This window comes from Crocodylus porosus, unplaced genomic scaffold (genome assembly GCF_001723895.1).
Source record: "Crocodylus porosus isolate Cpor-Errol unplaced genomic scaffold, CroPor_comp1, whole genome shotgun sequence".
NCBI classification, from domain to species: Eukaryota; Metazoa; Chordata; order Crocodylia; family Crocodylidae; genus Crocodylus; species Crocodylus porosus.
In genome coordinates this window covers 21,814,354-21,827,494 of record NW_017728943.1, presented here as the reverse complement: position 1 = coordinate 21,827,494, position 13,141 = coordinate 21,814,354, and the positions used below count along the sequence as shown (strand labels likewise).

At 45.2% G+C, this 13,141-nt stretch overlaps 1 protein-coding gene across 2 annotated transcripts in view; it reads right to left on the bottom strand.

Annotated features, from left to right (window-relative positions):
* Nucleotides 1-429: 429 nt before the first annotated feature.
* Nucleotides 430-13,141, bottom strand: part of LPAR5 (lysophosphatidic acid receptor 5) — a 15,206-nt gene continuing 2,494 nt past the window's right edge. For both annotated transcript variants that reach the window (XM_019548932.1, XM_019548933.1), the window contains one exon: nucleotides 430-2,368. In XM_019548932.1, the coding sequence (XP_019404477.1) occupies nucleotides 965-2,071 (1,107 nt within the window). In that variant the 5' untranslated portion in view covers nucleotides 2,072-2,368 and the 3' untranslated portion in view covers nucleotides 430-964. The remainder of the gene's footprint in view (nucleotides 2,369-13,141) is intronic.

Genomic DNA, 13,141 nt, shown 5'->3' with positions numbered 1-13,141 from the left:
GCCAGGGGGGAGGTCTCCCCTACATTTGTTTGCCTAGGGCCTACTAAAGGGTTAACCCGGCCCTGGGTGCAGAGCTGACAACAGGGTGCTCATGCTTGTGTGAACAGTTTGGAGCAGAGGAAGTGGGACAGGGTGTTAGTGGTGAAGACTGGTGATAGTGGCTCAGCAAGGGGTTCTTGCATTGCTAGTGTGGAGCTGGTCCCTCAGTTCAAGATTTACAGAGCTCTGGTACAGAGTGCAGATCACAGAATATGTACACATAGTAAACGCATTACTGCATTACTATATTCTGCACCACCCATTTCTAACAATGACATCTGGCCTGCTGCACTTGTGACGTACTACAGGTGAACCACATCTGACTAGATGACCCCTGTGGTCCCTTCCAACCCTACCACTGTATAAGTCACTGACCATGTCTACACAAGACACTGCCTGCACAGTTTTATTGTGCGGTCATGTAGTACTTGTATATGACAGGGAACACAGGGACAAATATGACAGGGAAAAGGAAGCAGAGAAGTAGATCAGACAAGGGAAGGGGTTTGGAGTGACACTTGGGAAGGCTATGGGTCTTTCTTCACACAAATAAGAAGAGATGGAAGGCTGTAGTTAAGGCCATTACAGGCCTCGAAGCCAAAAAGTTTGGCCGTTGCTGATCTAGTCCAACTGTCTACATAAATGCAAGATTTATTGTTTTAAACTAACCCAAATGCAGAAGATTGTACTTTTTCAGACACGTCACCACTATTCCTCTTTTTGTTCTAAAATACTTTATCATAATTTAATTGCAGTTCAACAGATTTTGGTCCTCTGGCTTCGTATATGTGCTTACCATCGTGCTGCACTCACCTCTGTGCAGTTTGAGCACAGCACTTTACAGCAAATTCTCACAATCTCCCTGTTATCATTTTATGACTCCTCCCCTCCCCCCTCCCAACTCAGCAGTCCCATAATTCCAGGATTATATTTCTGAGTCTTCAATGGGGCTGTTCAAAAATATCTTGGTGGGAGGTGATGGCAAGTCTCTATTGGAGTAGACAGTTCTCTGGCTGGGGATCCACTTTGTTTTTGAAGTAGAGTGCACTTCCCCAGTCTGAGTCTTGCCTGTTCCAAACTCAGAGTCCCAGGGTTGCCTCCGCCGCAGTTTCTTGAAGGTGTTATGGAAACCCTCAGTGCTGAAGTAGTAGATAAGGGGGTCCAGAACACAATTCACGCTGGCCAACAGCACTGTGACAATAAGAACTTGGCGCACTGAGGTCTGCGTGGATAGCTCGGCCTGGATCACATTGGCCTTCATCAGTCCATAGACAGCCAGAGTTGTGTTGTAGGGGACAAAGCAGATAACAAAGATTATGAGATTGACCACAAGCAGGCGGATGGTTTTCTGCTGCCGCAGACTGTTTGTCTGGCTGACCCGGCACAGCTTCAGAAAGATCCGGAATGAGCAGTATATCACAGTCATCAGTGGCAAGAGAAAGCCCAGGACTTCAGCCAGGACAACCAACGGGAAGATGCCATTCTTCCATTGGTCATTGCTGAAGCTCTCAAAACACAGATCAGTTGTCTGATTCCTTGTCAAGCAGGAGCTTGATTTGTGGACACCTGCAACTGGAACAGAGCCCATGAGGATGAGCACCCAGACCACCAGGCAGAGCAGCCGGGCCACTTTGGGGCGCCGCAGATGGTGCCAGCGGAGTGGGTGGACAATGGCAACATAGCGGTCTAGGTTGATGCACGTGAGGAAGAGGCAGCTGCCATACATGTTGATCTGGAAGAGGGAGCCAGAGACCTGGCAAAGAAAGTTGCCAAAGAGCCAGCGTTGGTTGGAGTAATAGTAGAGCCGCAGTGGCAGGGATAATGTAAAGAGCAAGTCACTTATTGCCAAGTTGAACATGTAGATACTCACTACAGATTTGAGGCGCAGGTAGCGCAAGAAGATCCAGAGTGCCGCGACATTGAGTATCATGCCTGCCACAAAGATCAGGCTGTACCCAACCAGGTGCAGCCGGTGGTTGGCACTGTAATCCTTGCACAACTGCATTGCCATTGCCTCCTGGGCAACGGACATGCTCAGGAGAGCACCAGCAAAAGGTCTCAGTGATGTGGTTGGTGTAGGCAGCTGATAGACAAAGGTGGCACAATGAGGACTGCAGAGGGAGATTATTCTTCTCAGGCGTGCAGGAGGCAGGTCATTTCCTTGGTCCACTACTGGGAAGTATGGGTGTGTTTCTTTTCAGCCTGTGGTTCAGTGGATCACTTGGTATGGGTGATCAGGAAGTTGCTCATTACTGGCTGTCTTACCAATCCTTTCTAGCAGGTACAGTGATGCAGTTGGGTTGCTGAATCCTTGCTAGATGTGGAATTCCTGATCAGAACAGAAGATCAATAAGGGTGAGTTTAGTTTACAGGGGAACTCTACAGTGCAGGGATGTCAAATATATGGCCTGCATCCAGCCTATGGAGCCTCTCTACCTGGCCTGCCTTATGGCTGGCAAGAGTGGCTTGCCACAGAATCCAAGGCCCTTGGGCCCCAGCGGACATGGCAAACAGTGGCAGGAGGGTGAGCGAGGGCAGACACAACCCCAGTTACCCTCTGGTCCTTTCACCTGTCTGCATGGCTGCCGCCCTACCTCCCTGGCTACTGGTTTCCAACACATGCCCTGTTGCTGCCATAACATAGGGCATGTGGCAGTGGCAGTCATTCTAGCAACTCTAGTATGGGACATGTGGTGATGGTGGCAGCTTGAGCTCCAGCATAGGGCACATGGCAGGGATTGGAACCACTGCTGCATGACCTGGGTTGGAGATAGAGCTGCTGCTGCTGCTGCCACAAGATTCAGATCTTAGCTGAAGATTGCTGCTGCCACAGCTTTCTTATAACCCAGGCTTTCAAGGAGACATGCAGTCTGAATACAGCCCACAAGAAGACTCACAGTTCAGATCCAGCCTGGAGCACAAGGCAAGTTTGACACCCCTTTTATAGGGGTAAACATTCTAGGGTGGTGGCCTCTCTCCTTAGAGCTCATTTAGAGAAACAGAAGAAATGTTAAATATATACATGGGAAAGAAAGAGGGATGGACGAGCTGACAGGACAAAAAGGTAATGGAGAAGAGGTTAAATGATTCCCAGTGCCTGGGATGAATGCCCTGCTAACTCACCCCTAGTTACACTACTGGACCCTAGATAAGACCTAAGTGGTTGGTAAAAATCTGTAATAACACAAGTGCCTGGAGTGGTACAATAGACGGTTTGAAGCTCTCGGAAGCCTTTACTATAGGAAAACCCATGTGCTTCTGTCCTCGTTGCTCCAAATGTTTCGGAGAGAACATAAAAGGTGCAGAGCACAATACACATTTCTGTGATACAGCGGCTGGGGCAGAAGCATGTGCTAGGTGGGGAGCTGAGGGCCTCAGGCACTGCTGAAAGAAAAACAGAACTCCTCTCTGCCCCAGCCACACATGCTGCTGCCCACGCAGCCCTCAAAGCAACACTGCCTCTCTGGGAGCTTGTAAATACTGCCTCTCCCTGTACATCATGGACAAGTTTACATGGTGTTTTCACTATAGTCCCCGCTTGGATATTTATTCCCTTTCTGCCTGTGTCAGTTCTGTAATACTGTTGTGGGAGGAGGGCTTCTGTTGTACATCTGTGTGTGACAGTCTGTGTGTTAGTGCAATGCAAACAAGGGCCATGAGGGACTGGTTGTGTCAGTGCCCAACTAGTGTCTGACTCTGATAGGGAAGCTGTCACTTGGCTGGAAACTGCTTTAACTTTTTCTTCTGATTGGCCTGGTTCCCCATTTCCCTCCTAACACTATAATTAAAACATATATATAAAAAATAAAACAAGAACAAAGTGTTGGGAAGAGACTGGCCTGAGTGTTGAAATATATTTTAAAAAGATAAAAAAATCCTTCTAATTGTGAGGGTGGTCAAGCATTGGAACAGACTACCTAGAGAAGCTGTTCATCCTTAGAAACTGGAGAAATTTCTATCCTTAGAAACTTTTAAAAGCAAGACAGAGAGTTGCCTGGGATGATCCTGCCTTGAGCAGGGGGCTGGATTACATGACCTTATGAGATCCCTTCCAGTCATAATTTCCTATGATCCTTTGAGCTCAGTAACTTCTCTCTGAAGCTCATAATCTGCAATAGATAGGGTGACCATATATCCTGCATTGGCTGGGACAGTCCTGGATTTCGGAGGCCAGTCCCAGCTGCCTGGTGAAAATTAAAACAAGTGTCCTGGGTGCAGGGCTTTGGACCTGGAGGCAGAGCAGCAGGAGCTGTGAAATAAGAACAGCTGGAATTCTTCAAGGTGCTTGCATGGTGCTCACATGTGCACACAGCTCCCACTGTAGGTCAGTGTGTCCACCAATGTACATGACCTTGAAATCTTTTAACCCTCAGTATCTGTAGAGACAGCCTGCCTACAGTCACCATTCCATTCCTTTACCAGTGCAGGACATCCAGGGTAAGGGCTATAGTCACATTAGTAGGGAAGTAAGTCAGGTCACAGGATTTCTGTGGAGGAAAGCATGTCTCCAGCTACTGTATGGTAAGTACCCCCTCTTGCTTCAGTCAGCCCCCAACTTGTGAGTTCACTGCATTCTGCTACCTTAGGTGACCTGTCAAGTTGTTCAAGGCACCTGGCAAAGAAAGGCTGTGAGGTTTAATCAAGGAACAATGGTCAATTCCCACAGAAGAATCACTTCCTAGGGGAAAAATTGTGACCTCCTCACTTTGCACAGTGTACTGCTGTTGTGTTGTCTGGCAGGTGGTGCCCCAAGTAAGGGCTAGGGACATTTAAAACTCACAGCTGCTTGCCCCACCTACCAATACCTTTAGTGTTAGTTTTGTGACACAGCCCAAGATCACAGATCCTGTGTCCAGAGATTATCCAAATGAGTGACCTGGCCCTGTTACAAGAGCCTGGGGATGGGGAGAGGGAGAAAGGAAATAAATAAAATACTTAAACACCTTTATGGGCATTTGGAGGATCTGTTCTCTAACAGAAGATACCAGTACTCAGAGCTGGCCTCAGGGGTGGGCAGCATGGGCAACAGCTCAGGATGCAGTGGTCAGGGGGTGCTGGCAGCATGGTACAGGTCTGTAGGTAGAGGCGGGGTCAGGGTGGCACAGTGCTACTCTGGTATTACTGTTCAGACAGCTAAAGGAGCTAAGGGAGATGATTGTTAGCCCCTGTGAAGTAAAGAATAATGGGTCATTAGCAGCCTGAGTAGTAAAATACACCAGAGCTGCACTACCCAGCAGGAGCTGGGCCAGAGCAGGGATGCTTGTTTTAATCTTCCCTAGTCATGACCCTTGCAAGTGTGTGCCAGGGTATGCAAGTGAGTGCAAACATGTGCAAGAATATGCAAGCATGTGGTGGCCTGTTTGTTTTAATTTTACTGGCTGTGAAACTTGGAAGGAAACAAAATGTGTCACGTAGCTAAAAAGAGGATATCCATGGTGCAGAACAGGAAACAAAAAGCTCAGTTAATGACCGCAATGAAAAAAGATGCAGGTGCAAGAAGAAATTTGTTAACAACAACCTGTTCAGTAGTAGCAAGATAGTCACAGTAAAGACATCAGACAAAAAATGATTAGGTGATCCACAGTTCAACTTTCAAGAATTATGGCAAAGAAATGAAGAGACCCAAACAAAACAAATTCTTCATCCAGACCAAAATAATGACAATGGCTCTAGGGATAGAGATAAAACAATTCCTGTTACAGGCATTAGCAATGCCATTTCTGATCTAATCTAGCACTGAAAATTCAAGATCTGCTAGTGACCAATGGTCCACCAAGAGGATATGGCTTTTCTTCTGGATGAGCAGAATCACCATGTTTCTATAAAATATTTATACAGAAATGTTGAAAACGGCAAAGGTCTGAAGTGGCACTTGCTGCTTCACTCAGAGTCCACTGATAAGCTTTTCTGTTTTTGCTGAACTCTCTTCAACTTGAATCCAAAATCCCCATTGGAAGGGCTCAAAAGACTGGAAGCATGTCTCAGATTCTTGTGCATCATGAAAAGTTGACTAGTCATTTCAATTCCTGCCGAACATAGGTCAAAGCAGAGCAAACTGTACAACAGGATAATTGCATACATGGAGCTTCAACATGTGATTAAACAAGAGACAAAACACTGGGAAAAAATTCTAGAGAGGGTCATGACAATAACACTTTATCTTTCTAATAGTAATATGACTTTTCAAGGCTCATCTGATGGGGCTCTTCATGGCAAACAATGGGAACTTCCTGGGTTTGATGGAATTACTAGGAACGTAAGACGTATATTTGTGATGAATACTTTCCAGGAAGGTGATGGGTTGCTACTCTGGAAAAAATCCAGAATGAGATCATTGAATTATTGGCGAAGAAATTGATGCAAGACATTTTTAAAGGGTTGAGGAGTACCAAGTACTACTCCATAATATTGGACTGCACTCCAGATGTGAGCTGTTTGGAAAAGATGTCTTTCACCGTTAGGTTGCTTGACACTTCAGATGGCAAAGTGACCATTCAGGAGCACTTTATTTGTTTTAAAACAGTGGATGAATGAGTCTACGGGGGTGGGGAGGGCACGGCAGGGGAGAATAACTGATACTATACTTACTACTCTGAAGGAATGTGACATAAATATCTGAGACTGCTGGGGCCAGGGTTATGACAATGTTGCAAAAGTGAAGGGCAAAACAAGGTTGTACAGATAAGATCCTCAATCAAAACCCAGGAGTGTTTTTCATTCCATATGGATGACATTCACTTAATCTCGTGGTGGTGGATGCTGCAATATCTTCAATGGAGTCCAAGTCTCTCTTCAGCATTCTGCCAAGAATCTATGTTCTGTTCATTGTTGGATGATTATCACAGATTACATCAATGTCACTGCTAAGCCAGTATGCAAAAGTCGCTGGGAGTGCAGAATTGACATCATTAAAGCTGTTCAATTCCAAATAGCCGAAATCCATGATGCTCTCATCACATTGGCTGAATCAGAGCAAGTTCACCTGGGGGCACCATTTTCACTAAGGCCAGTTCTGCCAGTACTCTTGGGGAAACTTCTGGTAAGTTCTTACTGTGTCTAATTTCATAGATTTCATAGATTCATAGACATTAGGGCTGGAAGGGACCTTGGGAGATCATCAAGTCCAGCCCCCCACCCAAAGGGCAGGAAGTCAGCTGAGGTCATAGGATCCCAGCAAGATAAGCATCCAATTTACTCTTGAAGATGTTCAGTGTAGGTGCTTGAACCATCTCCAATGGCAGATTGTTCCAGACCTTGGGGTACAGTAAAGAAATTCTTCCTTATGTCCACCCTGAAACGGTCTTGTAGTAGTTTATGACAATTCATAAATGGTTAGTTTATAATTAACTGATAAACCTATCTAAACCGGATGGAGGTACAGGTTTCTGTTTAGAGTTATGAAAGTGCACAGTGTCATTTGGCATAACAAGTGGAGCCAGCCTCAAACAGAGATTCCTAGTTGAGAAAAGAGTTTTAAAATGAGATTTTTCATTGCATAAAACTTCTCATGAGGGACTGTCATATGACTCAGAGTCCAACCTCTATTACTTCAACTGACTGAGGAAAGGTAAGAATGGACTTATTTTAATTGATCTTGAACCCTGCTTGAGAAAACAGCTGAAGAACTGCATGAACATATATGGAGATGTATTACTGTGTGTGCTACAAATCAACTGAGTACTGAGATGTCAGTACAGGTGAAAAGGGCTCCATGTCTTCAGGTGGGCCAGTACCACTGAGACACAGTTGGTTAACATTCATGGAGATGTGAGTGACTGAACAGTAAGACTAAATTATTAATGAAGCCCATTGACCATGCAAAATAGATACTACTGTGGGCTGCGAATGGACAAGCATCCAAATGCTAAAAAAAAGAATGAATCTGTTGAGACATTTGAGACATAATGATGGATACCCACCTCCTTTCTTGCTCAGAATGAGGAAGTAGTGGAGATAGAATCCATTGCCACACAACTCTTGAGGCATCATCTCAACTACATCTCACCAAAGAACAAAGTCTACTGCCACATCCAGCAGGATATTTTGAGAAGGGCAACTGAAAATGGATGAGGCAAGGTTGGCATAAACTAAAAGTTACCCTCTTTGCTGGATAACTTCCAAGACCCATAGTCCACTCACTGTTCCTGGATGATCTCTTGAGGATTCTCCAAATTACCCATTGAGGTTTTTTTTAAAGTTCTGGAAGGGCCTAAAATCATCAGCAATAGAAGGAACAGATAGTGTCACAGTTTTCTCTGGTGATAATGATGAACTAGTTAAACAGGTTGACACTTATTTTTCTTCAGACTATCATCTTCCTCAGTGTGAATGTCTTGTCAGAGTTCCTGAGGAAACTCTTGAGCTAGTGGCTGAGCTATCTTAGACAGCCCATTAGGTGGAAGTAACTTTTCTCCTAGATGGGGGTATAAATGAATAGGAAGTCTCTGCTCCTGAAACCAAGGATTCTATATCAACCAGTAAGATCAAGATTGCATCATTAAGAAGAGGGCATATAATGGACACTAAGATACTTGAAACTTCTTGGAAGCTTGGACTCTGTAAAAAGAAGTACACATCTCTGATCAGTTAAAAACAGACTGCAAAGATGCTGACTCCCTTTTAAGAGAAATATTGGTGCTATAAAGGACAGCTGCAGAGAGGTTTTGGTACCAGTACTAGAAGGGATTTGGATAACATACAGAATGGAGAGATGTCCAAGAGGAGTTTCTGATTTCAGACAAATTATGTCTGTAGATGCTGTAAAGGCAGCCTGCACTAAAGAAGATGGTACTGTGTGCATGACTGCACTGAAGGAAATATCTCAGTAGATGTGAAGTTCCTATGGGGATGCAATCCTAAAGATTTTTAAGCAGACTGCCTTTGTGGAGGATCCTCAGACAGGATACTTTTCATTCACCTTTTCATCAAAAATAGTTTCAGACAGGGATCAAAATCTTTTTACATGTGCCTAAAGGGAGTTTTACAAACTAAATGTTCATCTGATATATGCACTTTCTCTAGCTGAAAAAAAGGAATGCATGAGCTTATCATTCATTAACAAAGCTGCCTCACAGATCAGGTGGTGCTTAGAACCTGGAGACTGAGTCTCAGCCATAGGACCAGCTCCACAATGTTGTTCAAAAAAAAGAAAAAAAATAAAAAAAAATAATCCTCTTTGCTCAGTCCTCCCCCACTTTTTTATCACTCCAGTGAAACTTATGAAGTATAAAACTATGAAGAACTCTTTTCAAAGATCAGTGGAACAGAGAACACTATCCTGCAGATTTCAAATGATGTTCCACTGCCCATATGAAAACTACATTGAAGTTGTTGAGACCTTCACCAAAAGGAATCTATTTCCCAGTCCTGTCATAACTACACAGTATACATGCTCTTGCTAACCATTTTAGATGATGGGCTGAGAAGGCTAGTAGCTGCAATTCTGTTGAGGATCTGGACACTCCCAGTAACCTGACATAGAGCAGTGTTTTTCAGCCTGTGATACGCATACCCTTGGGAGGCCGCGAGACATGGGCAGGGGGTATGTGGGTGCTGCGTTTTGGTCTTTGCCTGCTTGGGACAGAAGTTCCAGGTGCCGCCCCTCCCGCCCTGTCTAGTGCACCGGGGCTTTCACTCCCCAGCATCAGTGTGCCAGGGGATAGGGAGGGAGGCTGCTTTGCCATGGGCTGTGGTGGAAAAAAACGGGACTTGGCTTGTGGCGGCAAAACCTAAAGTGCTATGGTGGGACTTCTGGTTTCGCTTTTGCCGCATTGATCAGCAGGGTGTAAGTAATGTACCAAAGGTTGAGAACCACTGACATAGAATAAGTATTCAGAGATTTCTGATATTGAGCCTACTGCTGGAGAGGTATTATTGCTGGTCACCTATAGCAAACACCTTCTCTGGTTGTAAGAGTAGATGGTTTTTATGGGTTTTAGTAGAGATCTCTTGTACTTGGACTGGACAATAAAGTTCTGAAGCAAGCCAAGTTCCACGGCCCAAGTACATAAGATGGAAAGGTTCTTAGGAGGTTGAATCTCTCCCTTGTTTTGTGATTGGTAGAAGAAAGGATTTCCACAAGTTTTCAGCAGCAAGTCAGAAGGCCATTGTGACATGGCCCATGCTAGTGCAGCAGACATGCTCTGATGTTGTTCTGTGTGATTTTTTCATTGCACCCTTTGGTGTTAGAGGAACTAGTGAAAGGCACAGGGAGCCCTGTTACCAGCTCCTGGAGGACAGTATCCAATATCAATTGTCCATACTTGTTCTGAGGCAGAATTTATTGGATTTGGTGCTCTGAGTGCTACCAAAGAGATCTGGGTCTGCTGCCCCTATTTGTGAAGACTCCAGTGTCACAATGTTGTAAGTGAAATGTTAGTTCTGAGGTTTTTGGTTGTAGATGTTTGTACAAGTGGTTTCCTGAATTTGAAGGAGCTTACTGATTGGTAGGAGGAGTCATAGTTTCATAGTTGGTAGGGTTGGAAGGGACCTGAGCAGATCATCAAGTCCAATCCCCTGCCATGGGAGGAAAGAGTACTGGGGTCAAAAGACCCCAGCAAGGTGTAAATCCAGCCTCCTCTTAAAGACCCCCAGGGTAGGAGCCAGCACCACTTCTCTTGGAAGCTGGTTCCAGATCCTAGCTGCCCTGACAGTGAAGTAGCGCCTCCTGATGTCTAGGCTGAATCTACCCTCTGCCAGTGTGTGACCGTTATTTCTTGTCACTCCTGGTAGTGCTTGGGGAAACAGGGACTCCCCCAGTGCCTGCTGGTCCCCCCTGGCCAGTTTGTAAACGGCCTGAGTTATGCTGCTACTCTACTCAGAAGGACCATCAGAAGCAGTAAAACAGAAGCAATTACTGGATCTAAACCAACCTGGTTTGCTCTGTATTCATATCTATGAGTTTATAGGGGATGCCACACCTAGTGTCTTACAACATGAAACAGGGCACACACAGTGCTCTTTGGACGATGATTAGAGCCCAAAGACTCCAAACTTAGCTGCTGGTAAATTCTGCCAAAGGAGGGCCTGGAGACTGTTCTGTTTCAGTTACGTGTCCATGAGGTGAAAAACTGATACCCAGAAAATTAAGATGGGTGCGTGCCTCATCAAGACATGCCAAACACCAAACATATATCTTAGCTGGGAAGGACCCTGGAACAGGGTACATGCCATTAGAGCCTCACCATGGGCTCTATTATGATGGATCCTTTCATCTGTGGAACGAAAGCACCTTGACACTAGAGAGCTTCACAACCCAAAAGTTGTCTAAAATGTTAAAAACAACAGTCTAACTTAAAATAGTTAACAACAACAACTAAGGACAAAAGTGTTTTCAGTAAATTCATCAATTAATGAAAAATGGGACAGGAACTGCAGGTCTAAACAGCATCCCTGCTGAAAGGTACTGAGGCAGCCCAGACCTGTGTCATAACCTTGCCTTATCTGAGCTGCGAGGAAGGGTACACAGGGAGGTTCCCCAAAGGCCTAGTTCCTGGAAGTTCCACTGGACTCTTGCACTCAGCAGGAATCTAGGTTGGCAGGAGCAGAAACCACTCAGAGGAATGCTAATTATCAACAATCTAATCGAATTGGCTGTTTCCACTTGAGGTTCCCAAAGCATTTTACAGATATTTTTTAATAAGGCCTCAGAGCCCCCACCCCAGTGGTCACCTCCCAACCCATGCCATGCAACCAGGATTCAAATTACACTTTGACTCTTGGGGAAGTCTGCAAAAAAATTGGGCTGCCCATCACGATGTCCTAATAAAATCAGAGATATTCTCCAGCCCAGGTTATGATTTTCAAATCTTACTGGGGGGGGGCAGCTCTTGTTTCTTTGGCAGGGGGAGGTACTCATCCCCCCTGAGCTCCCCCATAATTCAAACCCTGAATGGAACTATATTTAGGGTATGTCCAACCATCTATGTAATGGCAGTGCCACACATCTAAAACAGAAAGTAAAGGTGTACTCTTAACCAAATCAATGAGCAAGGGCAGTTTAGGAAGACAAAATAGAATCATCCAGAGTGCAAGTAAGACCAAAACGCCAGGAAATAATTAATGGCCATCTGAGTTGAAGATGTCTTTTTATGCTATATCTTAAAGAAAGGTATTGCCAGCAGCAAAGTAATCCTTGGGACCGTAATGAAGCACTGGGGTCAGCACTAGCTCTTGGGAAAGAGTACACTCTTGTGTGTGACTTTCAACAATCAGTGCTGATCCTGGGGTGTGTGTTCCTTAGAGGCCTCCCATCCAAGTACTAACTAACAGAATGCTGCTTGACTTAGGAGAACAGATAAAACTCCCCACATGCACTGTACAGAGCAAGATGTACACATATGGACATGGGGGTTTGTATCTCTAAACACGTGGCACTAGCTGGAAGATATTCTCGGGGGAGATCAGTGGGGTGATCTCTTGGGCTACATTTCTTTTAGATTAAACGAAATAAAAGATGAAATCAAAGATACAAAGAAATAAAAGAACCCAAGCCTCCTGGACAAAGCACAAACACAATTTTCTCCACTTAGCACAGGCTGCAGCAGTTCAGGATCTGGGGGAGAGTTACTCAAGGGTCCTTTATACCAGTGTTTTTCTGGTATCTACCAGGACCCATTTTTAAACATCGATGGCCAGTCCCGACCCAGTGCCCCTCACTCCCAACCCACTGCCCACTGGCTCACAGTGTGAGGGCCAGGGGTTGGGTGTGGGGGCAGAGGGGTGTGCGTGGGGCATGGGGGGGCCCCAAGCAGCTCCTCACAGGCCGGAGCTCTGCCATCCTGCAAGGGTAAAGCCACGGTTTCCCATGTTTACTCCTTTAAAGTAAAATACATTTTTAAAGTTCGTTGATCCATTTTTTAAAGTTTGTTCACGAGCCTTTCATATATTCTTGTGACCCACAGGTTGAGAAACACTGCTTTATACCACTATGGCAGCATCAAAGGCTGTAAAGTTATGCCTTGAGAAGGTCCTTGGTACAGCAAGCAGTGGATCTGATTTCACAGACCCCAGAGGCTGGACTAGGATTTCTGAACACAGGCATTAAAATTCATTAATCCAGGCCTTCAAAAACAAAACCAAACAACCTCCCCCACCCCATCCC